This window comes from Notolepis coatsorum, assembly GCF_963971535.1.
Source record: "Notolepis coatsorum genome assembly, chromosome: 18".
NCBI lineage: Eukaryota > Metazoa > Chordata > Actinopteri > Aulopiformes > Paralepididae > Notolepis > Notolepis coatsorum.
Genome location: NC_140182.1, coordinates 53,020,789 through 53,037,908, shown reverse-complemented (window position 1 = coordinate 53,037,908; position 17,120 = coordinate 53,020,789). Strand labels below are relative to the sequence as shown.

At 48.6% G+C, this 17,120-nt stretch overlaps 1 protein-coding gene across 1 annotated transcript in view; it reads right to left on the bottom strand.

The window, feature by feature from the left end:
• Positions 1 to 17,120, bottom strand: part of LOC311245364 (neuron navigator 2-like) — a gene marked incomplete at its 5' end in the record, with an annotated part of 206,362 nt that overhangs the window by 124,129 nt on the left and 65,113 nt on the right. Inside the window, 2 exons of the mRNA XM_084335207.1 lie at positions 2,666 to 3,145; positions 16,426 to 16,978. Of these exons, the coding sequence (XP_084191333.1) occupies positions 2,666 to 3,145; positions 16,426 to 16,978 (1,033 nt within the window). The remainder of the gene's footprint in view (positions 1 to 2,665; positions 3,146 to 16,425; positions 16,979 to 17,120) is intronic.

Sequence of the window (17,120 nt, the reverse complement as noted above, 5' to 3'; positions counted from 1 at the left end):
TAAGCACAGAATTTAGAAGTTGTGCACGCACAGAAATATTGGGATTTATCAACCGTGCGTACGCAGGTCCTATGCTCCTCCGTGTTGATAAATACCACCTTGTTCTACCGTCAATGCTCGTGCATGATTATCCATATATGGTCATGAAAGTGATGAAACACCCCCCATAGGATGTGAAATAATGGACTGACCCGAGCGGAACTCTGAGAAACTTCACAGAGATTGTTTACTGCTGTCGAACCAAGAAGACACAACGCGTGTTATGGGATAAATAAAAGGCGGACTTGTAAACGGTGATGTCAGATATCAACGGCTCCCTAAGACCATTGCTGCAATTCTGCCTGGACAGCTCAAAATACTAATAAAGACCGTTCGTTGACCACTGTTTGGCGTTGGTTGTGTGTCATTATAACCGTGCTGTAATATGAATGCCTTTATTAGTTGTGTTCGATTGGCTATATGATTTTTAGAGGCATCTATTTTGTTGTCGGTATTACCGACAACAAAATAGATGCCTCTAAAAATCATATACTATTAGGTAGCCTATATGAATTACATATAATAGCAGCCATAGCCTACATTATGCAACAGTAACTTGCGCATACCAGTGTATGCGACGGACCAGTGTATACCTTATATCATATCATATTCATATAATAGTTTACTCTATCAGCATACCAGCATCTAATATGTTCTTTGTTAGAACTCAACTCGTTATTATTTTGCACATAGATTGCAGAAATACGGGAACGTTTTGATTTACATTAAAAGGCTTGGACATTGTAAAACTAAATACGTGGAATTCTGTAAGCATAATACAAGTCATATCACCCACACGATATGCTCTGTGTCCAGAGCATGTATGCTTTTCATTCATTTAAGACACATTATTGCAAGGGTTTTGTAATACACATACACCCTGGTGTCATTGCAATGCGTTTTTTATTCTTTCTTATACAGTAAAAAGGGGGAAGAACACTATATCGTGGGTGTTCATATGACTTGTATTCTGCTTACAGCTTCGAAATTCCACTTGTTTCGTTTAACGTAAAGCCTTTTAAATATAATCAAAGCGTTCCCGTGTTTCTGCGGTCTGTGCGCAAAATAATAACGCGTTGAGCTACGCGGAGCGCAGTCAGTCAGTACACCCCGTATATTCCGATAACGCTATATAAACCATGCTGCATTCATTCTGAGAGAAAGATCTATTATTCCAAATGCTATTTATAGGGTTTTGACCATAATTACACTACTGTTGCTATTTTACAATGAACTATAATGAATTACGGTTCATACAGAACATGCCAGTGTTGAAACTAATGCACAGAAGCTCATTTCCTTGTTGTAATAATATATTCTACCACTGGGCGTCAGCTAAGTGTGCTCCGAGCTGTGCGTACACATAAGCACAAAGTCAAGTTCAAGTTGAAATTGATGAATCCCACTCTTTGCTTAGAAATGGTCGTACGCACAGGTTAAGCACATATCTGTGCGTAAGACACATTGATGAATGAGGGCCCTGGACTTTTACTTTTTAAAGGTCCCATGTCTTATAAATTGCCTATTCCAGTGTTTAGCATTGTTTTCTAGCAATGTGGGGTTGTATCAATGGGGTCTGTGTCTCTAATTCTCATTTTGGCTCATCAGTCCAGTCTCGAGTTCACGAGATCCTCCCTCACTGAACTAAGCCATTCTGATTTGACTCGCTCGCTGACGTGAATAAGGCACTGGTTGTAGTCACCGCCCACAATCAACAATTCGCTCAACAACAGAGTGAGTGGAAATACTGACAGTTCCTCAAACGAGTTGACGTGCGCGGGTGCCGACAGAGAGAATCAACAATTCGCTCAACAACGGAGCAGTGGGAATAATGCGGAAGCGGTCTCCCTCTGTCTCCCTCTCTCTCTCCACGGTCCACCTGCATTTTACACACAATCGCAGTCGAGCCGCTCACACAGCGCACACGCTCGCACGGAGCGATGTATCCTCTCTCTCTCCCTCTCTCTCTCGCTCGCTCGTTCTCTCTCTCTCGTATACATGTATCACTCTGTGTGGGTGACTGTCACTCAAAGTGCTTATGGGCGGATCCCAGCCCAAAACAGCTTGAAATCTTGAAGTGGAAAAATGCTGCTTTAGAGTACTTGATTAGAAATACAAAACAATGAATCTTTTTGAAAAAAAACGTACAGATGTGTTCCATAGACTCACAGGAATTGTGTAACATTGCCCAAATAGTGAAAGGAATAGCAAAACATGGGACCTTTAAATCGATATTTTACAATTTACACTTATTACTGTACATTTGACTGTATTACAGTATATTTTTGGCTGTATATTTTAGAATGTATATACATATCTCAGAATGTATATCCCTGACTGTATTTTACTCTTATTAGTGATTTTAGATTTTTGACTACCTAAATGTTTACTGTCAGCGATTTGTAGTGCTGAATTTCCCTCAGGATCATAAAGTACTTCTACTTCTAGTACATATGTGGTGGACTTTTGTGAACGGACAAACAAAAAAACACATATTAAAATGTGTGTGTGTGTGTGTGTGTGTGTGTGTGTGTGTGTGTGTGTGTGTGTGTGTGTGTGTGTGTGTCTGTGTCTGTGTCTGTGTGTGTGTGTGTGTGTGTGTGTGTGTGTGTGTGTGTGTGTGTACCTGTCTGCGTACCCCTTCTTGACTCCATTGGTCCTCACGCAGGAAGACTGCTGGGTCGTTGTGTCCTCTCTGGACACCCCGTTCTGCCCCAACACCCCTCGTCCTCCTCCTCTCTCTCCACAGCTACCCAGGGAGACTTCCATGGACTCTGTGCTGGTGGCCAGGCTGTCCAGGGAGGAGGCTTGTCCAGGGCTAGGCATGGGGAGGCTGGGGCTAGGTTGGCCCATGTTGGGGTTTAGGAAGCTGGGCAACTGGCCACAGGAACCAGGGCTTGGTCTACCTGAGCTCCACGTGAGATTGTGGGATGGGACAGAGAAGGCAGAGTTTAGGGTTGAGTTTGTGCCGGGGTGGGCGGTCGATTCCATGTTGCCACCCTGGTGGCTTGTGGCGGTATGGGGTTTGGGTATGACGGTGGAGTTCTTCATGCTGTCGGCTGTCGTCAGAGGCTTTGTTTTCCCTGACCTGGAACCACCAAACAGCCTGGAATAGGGATAGAGATAGAGATAGAGATAGAGAGAGAGATAGAGAGAGAGAGAGAGAGAGAGAGAGAGAGAGAGAGAGAGAGAGAGAGAGAGAGAGAGAGAGAGAGAGAGGGGGGCATGTTTACATTCTGGGTGTTTGGGAACATTTATTATACTTTCTTTTCCTCAGTGTCAACATAGCCTATAAAAGACCAAAACCTACAATGCATTTCTCCTACTAACAAGTCTGGTCCATCCAGCCAATATCAGATTATAGCTCATATCCAGAGGTCATGAACTCTTTTTTTTGTCTCAGAGCCGTACTGTTGGTTTGGTTAGTATAGGTGCATCCTACTGTTACCAAGCAGTATACATCCATCACTGATGATCAAGCGCATCCTACTGTCACCAAGCAGTATAAATTCATCACTAATGACCAGGCGCATCCTACTGTTACCATTACCAAGCAGTATAAATTCATCACTAATGACCAGGCGCATCCTACTTGTTGTGAAGGGCCAGATTAAACCGAATATATATATTTATTTATATATATATATTTAATTGTATTTGTATATTCTCTAATATTCCCTGATATCCCTTGTATATTCCTTGTACAATATGCATTGAATATCCATTCTAGCCTACTGAACATCCCATAATAGTCTCCATTCTACTATTGGTCGAGACCTTGGTGCCAGGCTGCCATACCCCTCAGACCCAGTTCAAACGTACCGCTCGACATGTACGAACAAGTCCTAGTTCCGCGTAGGAATTTGGCTACCGCACCACTAATGGGACTATTTGTTCATAGTGCGTATATATACTGCGCTACTAAAGTAGGACTTTCTTTTCAGTCCAGTTTCTTACCCTCCAATAGAGTCACAGACGTAAAGCCTCCCCGCGATGCCACGTGTGGGAGTAAGGCCAAGTTCGGCCTACCATCGGTATTGAGACATCGTGTATATTAATATTTGAATAGTCATATTTGGCACTATATCGTCGAGTTGGACGTAGTCTATTAAGCTAATAATAGTCTGTTAATATATAGTGCTTCGTGCGGTGAGAATACTACCGTAGTCAGTACCCCATCGTTTCGGGCAGAGAACTGGCTGCTTACCCAGGGTGGTTGACCCTATGTGAAGCTGCACCCGAGGAGCCCCAGAGCCGACGAGCGAGTGGACCTGTATACCGGATTATTCTACCGACGACAGCCCGCCTTCCCAGGCACGGATTATGCTTTGGATACTTTGATTATTCTATGGATAAAGACCCCCGACACTACCGTGTGTTGGAACCCCCCCCCCTGGAGAGGACGCAAGGTGAGGAGACGCTCTGCAAGACGAGGTCTCTCCACATCTCTCCCCCGTGGACCGGAGAGAGCCGGCCCACAAAGAGTCCACCTGCTTTCATCTGTGGTCCAAGGATCGCCGGCGCATTGAACGGCACTACAGTGGGTTCACCTGGGATACCCTTGGCCGGACGAGGCAGCTGGATTCTACCCCCCCCCCCCTCCTACTCCTGTCGGCTTACAAGCGACCGGATTAACCCCCTCTAGTGTATCCAGCCTATAATCATTAAAGTATCATTGCTGTTATTCCTTAACTATTCCAGGTCGTATATTTACCACCTGCGCCTTCAGAGATTGGACATTATCTATTGATATACCGACGAATACTCCTTGCCATAAAAGTGCATACTATTTCAATTCATAAATGTAATTAAGTGATTAAGTGTTTATTCTACACACCATCGCTGTGTAGGAAATAAAGACCTGCTTCTAATTCGTACATTTGTGTTGGATCCGTTTCATCTACGTGAGAGTGTTCATGATAATATATTTATGCCGTGTACTGGGTGGCCGAATATTAAGTACAAAGGTAGTGGTAGTAAGTATCATATCTAGTAATACAGTCAGGGAATTGTACCCCTCAGTTACAATTGGTCCTTCGAGCCGGAGGGTAATTAGTGTAATATTAATATAGTGTTATTAATATTGAAATGGCCTATGATGAACACTCCACGAAACGATCCTCCTAACCAACGCCCGCAGCGCGAACGACGGCTCCCTCAGTACCTAGAGGCTTACGCTGTCAGTCAACAACCTAGTCTTCTACTAACAGTAAACGCGGTAAAACTAGAAAGTAAAAGTATGTCTAACCCCAACGCCCAGACTACCCCGACCATAGAGGCCCCTACGGGCTCTAATGTAACTGACCAAGTTCACGGTGGGGACCAGTGGGAACCAGACATGACTTCACACCCCGCCAGTACTGAAGAAGTAGTCCCCGATGAGTCCCGGGAGGAATACAACGCTACCGAGAGAGAACTCGGCACGGAAGAAGACGGGGAGAGCACCGTGGAGATAGAGCTCCAAGGCTCCGCAAGGAGTACCCCGAGGGAAGGCTCCCCTATACAACCGCCTTCTCCCAGCGAGGCAGAGAGGACCCTACAGCAGGCATTCCTCGTCAGCCTGAAAGCCTCTACTGAACGCGATAGACTCCAGGGTGAACGCGATCGATTGCAGATACAGCAACGGAGCGAAGAAGAGCACATACGCCTGGAAATAAGACGCATTCAGATGGAAGAGAATGTGGCCCGAGACCGAGCAGACAGCCAGCGAGCAGCTGCTGGTGCTCTACGGGACGCAGAGCGCGACAGACAGCAAGCGCAACTAATAGAACAGCTGATCAGACGGACAACACCCTCTCCCTCCGCCAGAGGCTCCAGGAACTCGTCTAGACACACCTCCAGGGCGGCATCCCCTAGCCGAGTAAACAACCCTGAACTTGACCAACAGACGAGGTCTATACCCCCCACAGACCACCTTCCCCCACCGGTCCAAGCGAGACCTAGCAACCGGGAAGGAGCAGCATATCCTGTGGAGAGGCTAAACCAGAGACTACAAGCACTGGATGACCTAACTGAAGACGAAGAGGAAGAGGAGGAGAACCACGCCCGAAGACAGCACAGTACTCTACCGGACCAGGAGGTCCGGTACAGCCCAGGCTATACTCCCGCGGAGCTGCGCTACAGACCCCCGACTCTATACACGGGTGAGCACGACGCACGACCCGCACCGAGGAACAGCACCTGGACAAGCGGGCCATGGTACACTGCCGGTACCAGCCCATACCAAGGAGCGGGAGGAGACTCGCCTAGGAGGCCTCTCCCCCAACGCTCGCCGATGTATCCACAGTCAGCGTCATACATTGGCACGCCTATGGTACCCGACTTCACCCAAGAGAACCGGGCCCAGTATACAGAACTCCGCATGTGTCTGGAGACCATGTTGGTGGATGTATTGGATGAACGCCACAAATACGCCATCCTACTGCAGCACTTAAAGGTGCCCCGCGCACATAATATAGCGCTCGCCTACGCGACTTCCACCACCCCATACACAGCAGCGCTGGTAGCATTGGACCAGAGGTATGGGCGCATATGGGATTACGTGATCCAGGAGATCCGACACATCGACCGCTTACCCCCAGCAATAGACAATCGAGCACTGGACGACCTGTCCATCAGAGTGCAGTCCCTGGTAGGGATGTTGGGAGCGCAAAGAGAGAAGGGGAAGTATGAACTTTACGCCAACTCAAATGTGGAAAGGATCCTGGAGAAGCTGTCGCCCGCTCGTCAGGAGCGCTTTAGGCGGCAGAGGGACCACAGAGACCCGAATGGCCCCGAACCGAACCTCCTCGATCTAGCAGACTTCCTGGCGAGAGAAGTCAGCAGCCTACGGCTAGATACATTCGGACGGAGCACCCCTGGCTCCAGAGAAGGAACCAGACGACTAAATGATGGAAGAAGATCGGTGACTGTGATGCACCAATCGGAGTCAGTACCGAGCAGCAGGAGCCACAGTACCCCCTCCAGAACGGAGAAGTGGAAGATAGTGTGCCCCTACTGTGAGAAAGAACACTGGCTAGCGCAATGTGACTCCTTCCCCAAGCTGAACGCGGAGGAAGCAGGTCAATGGATAAAGTCCAACAAGCGCTGTTTTCGCTGTGCGCGCTCACACATGGCAGCCGAATGCCGCTTAAAGAAAAGGTGCACCAAGTGCGATGGAGCCCATCTGGACATACTTCACGACAGTAACAGACGGCGCCCTTCACCTGCACCATCCAGCTGCAAAGCGAGCGTCATGTACATCGATCCCGCCAGCAGCAGTGGAGCCCGAGTACTCCTAAAAGTAGTGCGTGTGACACTAAGCTACCAGAATAAAGTCCTGGACACTTACGCCGTCCTCGATGACGGGTCAGAGAAGACCCTGCTGCTCGCCTCCGCTGCGGCCCAGCTAGGGCTGCGGGGAAGCGAAACCCAAATGACAATTCGGACAATAAGACGAGATTTGAAGACGATAAAGGGCGAGAATGTCTCATTCTCTATCGCAGCAAGCGGCCAGCCTGAGCGACGGTACCAGATTGCAGACGCTTTCACCAGCCAAGAAATAGGACTGTCGCGGTACACATACCCCGTCGCCAAGCTGATGGAGAAATATGCACATCTGCGCAAGTTACCGATCCCGCTCATAGACAATGCTATGCCGACCCTGTTGATAGGCTCCGACCATGCAGACCTCATTGTCCCGATAGACCGGGTTCATACCGGACCCCGAGGCTGTCCTGCAGCAGTCGAGACCCGTTTGGGATGGACTCTCCAAGGCCCGCTCGCCAAATCTCTCAACCGAAGTACAGCCACTAGATGTCTCCACTCCCGAGTCACAGAGGGAGAAACCGCACTCCTGCAACACGTAGAGCGGCTATGGAGCTTGGAACAAATGCCCTTTAAGAATGGAAAGAAAGACATTCGCTCTAAAGATGACATTTACGCCATTCACCTCCTCGAGACAGGGACCAAGAGAGTCCCGGTCAACGGCGTGTTGAGATACGCCACGCCACTCCTGCGGCGAGAAGGAATGCCTACTTTCCACGCCAAGACAGACGCCATAGAACGGTACCTGCTGAACACGGAGCGGCGCTTAGCCAAGAACCCCGCCCAAGAGAGTGTATACCGCGCTGAGATTGAGAAGCTCATCACAGCGGGACACGTCACAAAGATGGACATTAAAGAGGCTGACCAGACCACTGAATCGTGGTACGTGCCCCACCACAAGGTCCATCACAACGGTAAAGACCGCATAGTATTTAACTGCAGCTACCAGATCGGATCCCAAAATCTGAATAAAGAGTTACTGCCTGGTCCCACACTCGGCCCCTCCCTACTCGGCGTTCTACTCCGCTTCCGCCAGGAAAAGGTGGCCATCAGCGGGGACATTAAAGGAATGTTCCTGCAGGTGAGATTAGTAGAGGCGGACAAGCCCCTGTTACGGTTCCTATGGAGAGAGAAGCCAGGAGATGAGCACCCAGCCATCTACCAATGGGAAGTCCTCCCCTTCGGAACGGCGTGCAGCCCCTGCTGTGCGACATTTGCACTACAGAAACATGTAGCAGAGGACCCAGCAGCGGACGAAGAGGTCCGACACAGCGTAAAGAACAGCTTCTACGTAGACAACTGTCTACAAAGCCTTTCAACCCAGGAAGAAGCCGAGGCTCTCCTGATTAAACTCCGCGCCTCATTGATCAAAGGCGGCTTTGATCTCAGGCAGTGGGCCAGCAGCGATCCGCAAGTACTGCGCAGCCTCTCCTCCGAGGACAAGGCAGCCAGCAGCGAGACCTGGATGGCTACAATACCGGGAGAAGCCCAGGAGATGACCCTGGGATTGGTGTGGCGATTCAAAACAGATTCGCTTCACTACAGACACAAGCCCCTGACTACGGAGCAGGGAAGGCCGGCGGCGGCGCCGACCACCAGACGGAGTGTGTACACAACACTCGCCCGACAATATGACCCGCTAGGATGTATTCTACCGTACACCACCAGGGCAAAAATGATTGTACGAGCATTGTGGGACAAGGACCAGGGCTGGGACGACCCCATTCCCGCACACCTTGCATCCACCTGGAGAGAGTGGGAGATGGAGCTCCACTCACTCCCAGGCGTTAATATGCGCCGAAGCTACTTCCCACCCACGGTGAGGCCAGAGACATGTAAAATGGACTTACACGTCTTCAGTGACGCCTCAGAGGTCGCATACGGATCAGTAGCCTACTTGCGGGCCCAAGACCAAGGGGGAGAGATCTACACAGCATTTGTCCTCGCCCGCTCGAGAATAGCCCCACGCAAGCAACAATCTATCCCACGTCTAGAGCTCTGCGCAGCCCTAGCCGGAGCGCACCTAGCCACGCTCATCCAACGTGAGCTCACCATACCGGTGTCTAGAACAATCCTGTGGTCAGATTCCACGACGGTACTCGCCTGGATCAAATCGGACTCATGCAAGTACAAAGTCTTCGTGGGAGTCAGAGTCACCGAGATTCAAGACTTAACCGAAGAGTTAACCGGAGAAACAGAGTGGCGCTACGTTGATACAAAACAGAACCCAGCTGACGTCATCACCCGGGGGATGCCCCTGGATGACCTCACCCGTCGCAATGTCTACAGTGACGGCCCCGCATTCCTAAGACTCCCAGAAGGACAGTGGCCCATGCCTATCCTGAGGGAAGCAAGTCCAGAGGAGGTGGAAATTAAGAAGTCTGTGTTCTGTGGATTGAGCACCGTAGCCTCCACCGACCCTAACATAAACGATTGCACGTCCATAGAGAGTGCACAACAAAGAACATTCCTGCGGTACCACCCGGAGTGCAAGTCCCCCGCTGATATGTCAGAATTGCTTCTACTGCAGCGAGCCCAGAGAGACTCGTTCCCCGATGAATTGGCCTGTCTACAGGGAGGAAAGCCCGTCCCATCCGACAGCAGATTAATTCACCTGGCCCCCGAGAGCGACGCTCACACCCTCATCAGAGTGGGTGGTCGCCTACGCAGAGCCCCCAATCTACCGGATGACATTAAATACCCGATCGTATTGAACAGCCGACACAAGGTCACAGAGCTGATTATAAAGAAATACGATGAGGATGTACATCACGCAGGAGCAGAAAGAGTCTTCGCGGAAATCAGACGTCGTTACTGGATCCTACAAGGAAGAGAGGCGGTACGACGCTTCCAACGAACATGTCTAGACTGCCGCAAGTGGCGCGCGCAGCCCAGCATACCAAGGATGGCTGACCTTCCTCCATGTCGCCTCCGAATCGGTGACAAGCCATTCCACTCAACGGGTATGGACTGCTTTGGCCCGCTGCACATAAAGAAAGGAAGAGGAACCGAGAAGCGGTGGGGTATTGTATTCAAATGCATGACCACCAGAGCGATACACATCGAGCTTCTCCCGACCATGAGCACAGACTCATTCCTTATGGCCTTCCGTAGATTCATATCACGGAAAGGAAGACCGTCTACCCTATTGTCCGATCATGGGACAAACTTTAAAGGCGGCGAAAGAGAGCTGAGAGAGAGCTTCCAAGCTATGGGCCCAGAACTCAAGACCCACCTCGCTCCAGCACAGGTTGATTTCCAATTCAACCCCCCAAACGCACCCCACTTCGGTGGCACTTGGGAACGAGAAGTGCGCTCCATAAAGACAGCCCTGTACGCAGTACTTGGGGCCCAGACTGTGGCGGAAGAAGTCCTAATGACAGTCCTCACGGAGATTGAGGGAGTACTTAACTCGAAGCCCCTCGGATATGTCTCCAGTGATGTGGCGGATATCGACCCAGTTACCCCCAACACACTCCTGATGGGGCGGCTAGATCCCACATTACCCCAGACAATGTACCGGCCTGAAGAAGCGAACGGCCGACGAATGTGGAGGGACAGCCAAGTATTAGCCGACAAGTTTTGGAACAGTTTCCTACTGCACTACCTACCGTCTCTACAGACCCGCCAGAAGTGGGTAAAGGAGAGAGACAATTTGACAGAAGGAACAGTCGTCATGATTATTGATCAATCACTGCCCAGAGCTATGTGGCCGGCCGGCCGCGTAAGCAAAGTGATCACCGGTGCCGACGGCAAGGTCCGAGCAGCTGAAGTGCTCGTCCAGGGTCGCACTTACACCCGTCCCGTGGCAAGGCTCATAGAACTGCCTCGACTCCCAGACACAATCGATGATGACCATGACCCTACAACCCTATGACTTTGTGAAGTTGACTGACCCCTACAGCAAACCCTTATGTGTAAATAGACAACGCGATTAATCTGTCTCCGTTTAACTGATTAGGTCTGGGACCTATTCAGGGGGTGGCTGTTGTGAAGGGCCAGATTAAACCGAATATATATATTTATTTATATATATATATTTAATTGTATTTGTATATTCTCTAATATTCCCGGATATCCCTTGTATATTCCTTGTACAATATGCATTGAATATCCATTCTAGCCTACTGAACATCCCATAATAGTCTCCATTCTACTATTGGTCGAGACCTTGGTGCCAGGCTGCCATACCCCTCAGACCCAGTTCAAACGTACCGCTCGACATGTACGAACAAGTCCTAGTTCCGCGTAGGAATTTGGCTACCGCACCACTAATGGGACTATTTGTTCATAGTGCGTATATATACTGCGCTACTAAAGTAGGACTTTCTTTTCAGTCCAGTTTCTTACCCTCCAATAGAGTCACAGACGTAAAGCCTCCCCGCGATGCCACGTGTGGGAGTAAGGCCAAGTTCGGCCTACCATCGGTATTGAGACATCGTGTATATTAATATTTGAATAGTCATATTTGGCACTATATCGTCGAGTTGGACGTAGTCTATTAAGCTAATAATAGTCTGTTAATATATAGTGCTTCGTGCGGTGAGAATACTACCGTAGTCAGTACCCCATCGTTTCGGGCAGAGAACTGGCTGCTTACCCAGGGTGGTTGACCCTATGTGAAGCTGCACCCGAGGAGCCCCAGAGCCGACGAGCGAGTGGACCTGTATACCGGATTATTCTACCGACGACAGCCCGCCTTCCCAGGCACGGATTATGCTTTGGATACTTTGATTATTCTATGGATAAAGACCCCCGACACTACCGTGTGTTGGAACCCCCCCCCCTGGAGAGGACGCAAGGTGAGGAGACGCTCTGCAAGACGAGGTCTCTCCACATCTCTCCCCCGTGGACCGGAGAGAGCCGGCCCACAAAGAGTCCACCTGCTTTCATCTGTGGTCCAAGGATCGCCGGCGCATTGAACGGCACTACAGTGGGTTCACCTGGGATACCCTTGGCCGGACGAGGCAGCTGGATTCTACCCCCCCCCCCCCTCCTACTCCTGTCGGCTTACAAGCGACCGGATTAACCCCCTCTAGTGTATCCAGCCTATAATCATTAAAGTATCATTGCTGTTATTCCTTAACTATTCCAGGTCGTATATTTACCACCTGCGCCTTCAGAGATTGGACATTATCTATTGATATACCGACGAATACTCCTTGCCATAAAAGTGCATACTATTTCAATTCATAAATGTAATTAAGTGATTAAGTGTTTATTCTACACACCATCGCTGTGTAGGAAATAAAGACCTGCTTCTAATTCGTACATTTGTGTTGGATCCGTTTCATCTACGTGAGAGTGTTCATGATAATATATTTATGCCGTGTACTGGGTGGCCGAATATTAAGTACAAAGGTAGTGGTAGTAAGTATCATATCTAGTAATACAGTCAGGGAATTGTACCCCTCAGTTACACTACTGTTACCAAGCAGTATAAATTCATCACTAAATAATGACCAGGCGCATCCTACTGTTACCAAGCAGTATAAATTCATCACTAATGACCAGGCGCATCCTACTGTTACCAATCAGCATAAATTCATCACTAATGACCAGGCGCAACCTACTGTTAACAAACAGTGTACATTCTACCTCGGTTGGCATCGTTGACCATTTGGGTTCCGATTTTATGTTTTCAACATCTAATTATTAGAGAAACAAACACACTGTTGCTGTCTGGCCTTATATTTTCACAAGTTAGGCCAGTGCAGGGTCTGGAATATTTCAAGCCTCAACTCAATTTCAAGCCTGGGATTGTATCTGTTGCCTGGCAACCATTAGCTTGTTGAACATTCTATATTTGGGATTTATGAGGTTAGTCAGTGGTTTCCTGACCTGTATGATTCATATGCGAGTGGGCTGAGAGAACTTCCCATTTAAAACAAGTTACTGGTACTGTAGCTTTGTTATCTCAACGCCATCTCCAATTGCACTGGACAACATACACACACACGCACACACACACACACACACACACACACACACACACACACACACACACACACACACACACACACACACACTCACTCACTCACACACACACTCACACACACACACACACACACGCTGAATGCTGACAGTAGTGTGATAAGAGAGTTCTGAACGGAACCAGCTACGAAGCGGTTCTCATGACATCATATTTTAAAACTTTATCTATATGACATATTTTAACTACATATTCGAACTACTTTATTTACACAGAAAAGGTTGACTGAGCACAATGCCCTGCTTCACAAACTCATACAGTCACACACACGCGCACACACACACACTCATACAGTCACACACAAACCCATACAGTCACACACACACACTCATACAGTCACACACACACACTCATACAGTCACACACTCATACAGTCACACACACACACACTCATACAGTCACACACACACACACACACACACACACACACACACACACACACACACACACACACACACACACACACACACACACACACACACACACACACACACACACACACAGGCCCGCAGAACCACCAGTCTGACTACTGCAGCTCTGGGGAGCAGTCTGGGGGTTTAGTGCCTTGCTCAAGGGCAGTAGTTGTTTAATATTGAGATAAGGGGAAAATTAAGTAGATTTGGCTTTTATTTCTAACATATTACACACAGCAAAGCAAAGCGCCGTGAATCGGAACCCGTTTAGTTTCGGTGCCCATGGACCATTCATACCGTCCGGATCGCGATCTTCAGCGATTGTCTGGTCTATTTTCTCTGTGAGCAGTGAGCACTTCTACGTGTGATTGGAGCAGAGGAGCAGAATCTCTTGTTGACCGGCGCAGACAATTCTGGTGTGATGAACCCAGCTTTAGCCTGCCATCAGTGCCAACCTGATGCCTGTATCATATCTGTGCATCTGTACTGGGGTTGGGCAGTAATTCAAGATATTTTATTGTATTGGGATGAAATTATGATGTTGGGATGATGTCGTAAAAGATCACTCAAAATGAGATCATGATCATGCAGTTCAACAGTTCAAGGGTTGAACAGCAATTGGATAATTTATCTTGTGATTTTGATATGATGATATGATATGATACATTCATTTATATTACGCCCCTCAACCAATAGTTACATCAGCCCGGAGTGCAGTCCGGGAAAGAAGAAAACAGAAAGACAATAAGAAAACAGACAAAAATACATGCAGGCCATCCAAGCAGACAGAACAGACGGACATAATACACCTGTCATACTACAACACACAAAAAAAATTTACTTTCTGTTTCACAGGGAGCCAGTGTAGGGATGTAAGGACTCGGGAGATGTGGTCCCTCATTTTGGTGCCCGACACAAGCCTGGTGGCTGCATTCTGGACGAGTTGAAGGCGGTTCATTGGTTGAATTTATTTGATAATTCATAAAAGATACATATAAAACTGCCCAGCAGGAATACATACATACATTTAAAAAATCATCAAGGTTAAAAACACAATAAAGCCAAAAGGCTTATTTCCATTGTATAGATGGAATGTTGATGTATTTGTCTGACACACCAGAATAGAGGGCGTTGCAATAGTCCAGTCTAGTTCAGAAAATCAGAGTGAGGATGACCCTCTGAAGGTCGCTGGGGGAGAGGAATACTTAGATTTTTGTAATGATGTGCAGTTGAAAAAGCAGGACTGTGCCACTGCTCGCACTCGTTTGTCGAATTTCAGATCAGAGTCAAAAAGGACCCCCAGGTTTTTGACCTTTTATCAGGGTGGACAGAGTACCCATGTTGTTGGTGATCTGGGTGACAGAGGTGGATGTGCCGAATGGGATTATTTCACTTTTGCTTTCATTTAGCTGCATTAAGTTTTGTGACATCCACACCTTGATGTTTTCCAGGCAGTCCTTTAGTCGGGTTAAGCCAGTGGGGTCATCTGTGGTGAGTGGCAGGTAGATCTGGGTATCATCGGCATAGCAATGGAACGAGATGATCTGACTGAGGGGGAGCATGTATAGATTGAAGAGAATGGGAGCCAGGATCGAACCCTATGGGACTCCGTGGGTGAGGTTGGCTTTCTGGGAGAAGCAGTTTGCTAGGCTCACAGAGAGGCAGTTAATGAGGATGGTGTGGTCGATCGTGTCGAAGGCTGCACTTAGTTCGAGGAGGACCAGTGCAGCACATTTGCCAGAGTCTGTGATGATGAGGAGTAGGTCGTTCAGTGCCTTCAATATCAATTTTGCATATGTGAACAGATATTGTGATGAAGGATTCCAGATGATTATGGTGATATGGATTTCTTTCACATTGGCCTTGATCTCTACCTACAAATATGAGGATTGGGTCCAGAGGTGAGAAAAAAAGGATGCAATGAGGGTTCCCAGAAAGAAAGTTATTAAAGCACTGCCAGACAGGAATAAGCCTCCTGAATGGACTTCCTCCCGTCCCTGTGTCCTAACCATAACAACATCTACCGCACCTACCAATGAATTTAAAGAATGTCCCTCCACACCAGCTCCACTGGACCATGTGATTGGCCATGGGGGAGAGAGGAGCTGTGAATCTGCCTGGTGACAGCCATGTGATAGGTCGACCGTGCCACCAGACAAAAGGAGTAGATTAGTAATGAAAACAAGCGTTGGTGTGATAAGTGTCTGTGTTGAGAACGAGGGGCTGGCACATTTAACCCTTTAACCACCAGCTGGATAATGTTGAGGAGGGGGTTGGTATTAGAGACATTTTCAAACACATTAAAAGGGGCACTTCACCAAAAAACAATGCAGATTTATTTTGCACATAATCTCACACACATACAAATAAAATCAGCATTGTGCCCATTTAAGGTAACTATGGGTCGGGAAAAATGGGTCAGAGGACATGGATTATCAGTCAATTGAAATATATTTCCATCCATCCATCCCTCCATCCATCCATCCCTCCATCCACCCTTCCACCCATTCATCCATCCCTCCATCCATCCATCCATCCACCCACCCACCCACCCACCCATCCACCCACCCATCCATCCATCCACCCATCCATCCATCCATCCATCCATCCATCCATCCATCCATCCACCCTTCCACCCATCTATCCATCCACCCAACTCTGGTATGAAGGTCTTACCTGCGTAGGGTCGGAGAGGTCATGTCAGGGAACATCCCACGAATCTGTCTATTTCCCTGGAGGGGCATCGACTCTCCTGACCTCCCTGTGTCCTCCCTGCCCTCCCCACACACCCCGCTCTCCTCCAACCCTTTTCCTCTCTCTTCTCTTCCTCCTCCTCCTCGTCCTCCTCCCTTCTCCCTGTCTGTCTGGTTATTCAGTCTGGACCCTGTGCCCCTCTTGCTCCCGTTAATCCCACCAGTTGCCCTGGAACTGAGAATGTCAATAACGGTCCCGGTTGTCTGGAGGCTGGCGGTTCCGGTGTTGTTGCCTCGGTTGCCGTGGTTTCGACCGGGTCGCGGCAGGCTGCGGTACTGTAGCAGCGAGTGCCTGCTGTGGACGGAGATGTAGCCATCATCCACGCTGCTCTGGCGGCCCAGGGTCTGACTGGAGTCCGCCGTGAGGTTCTGGTGAGGTGCGGGGGAGGCGCCAACAAGCACAGAGCGGGACAGTTTACCGATGGTGGCTGAGCCGCTGGTGATGGAGGCTCCACTGGAGGTCACTAAGGTCAAACCTGAGACGAGAGAGAGAGGGGAAGGACACACTGTTGATCTTATAACGTCATCTAAGCAAAATTCTATGTAATTAAAGTCATATTTCACAATGATGTCACTATGCAAACAGACATGCTCATGGAAGATAACAAGAGCTGGATT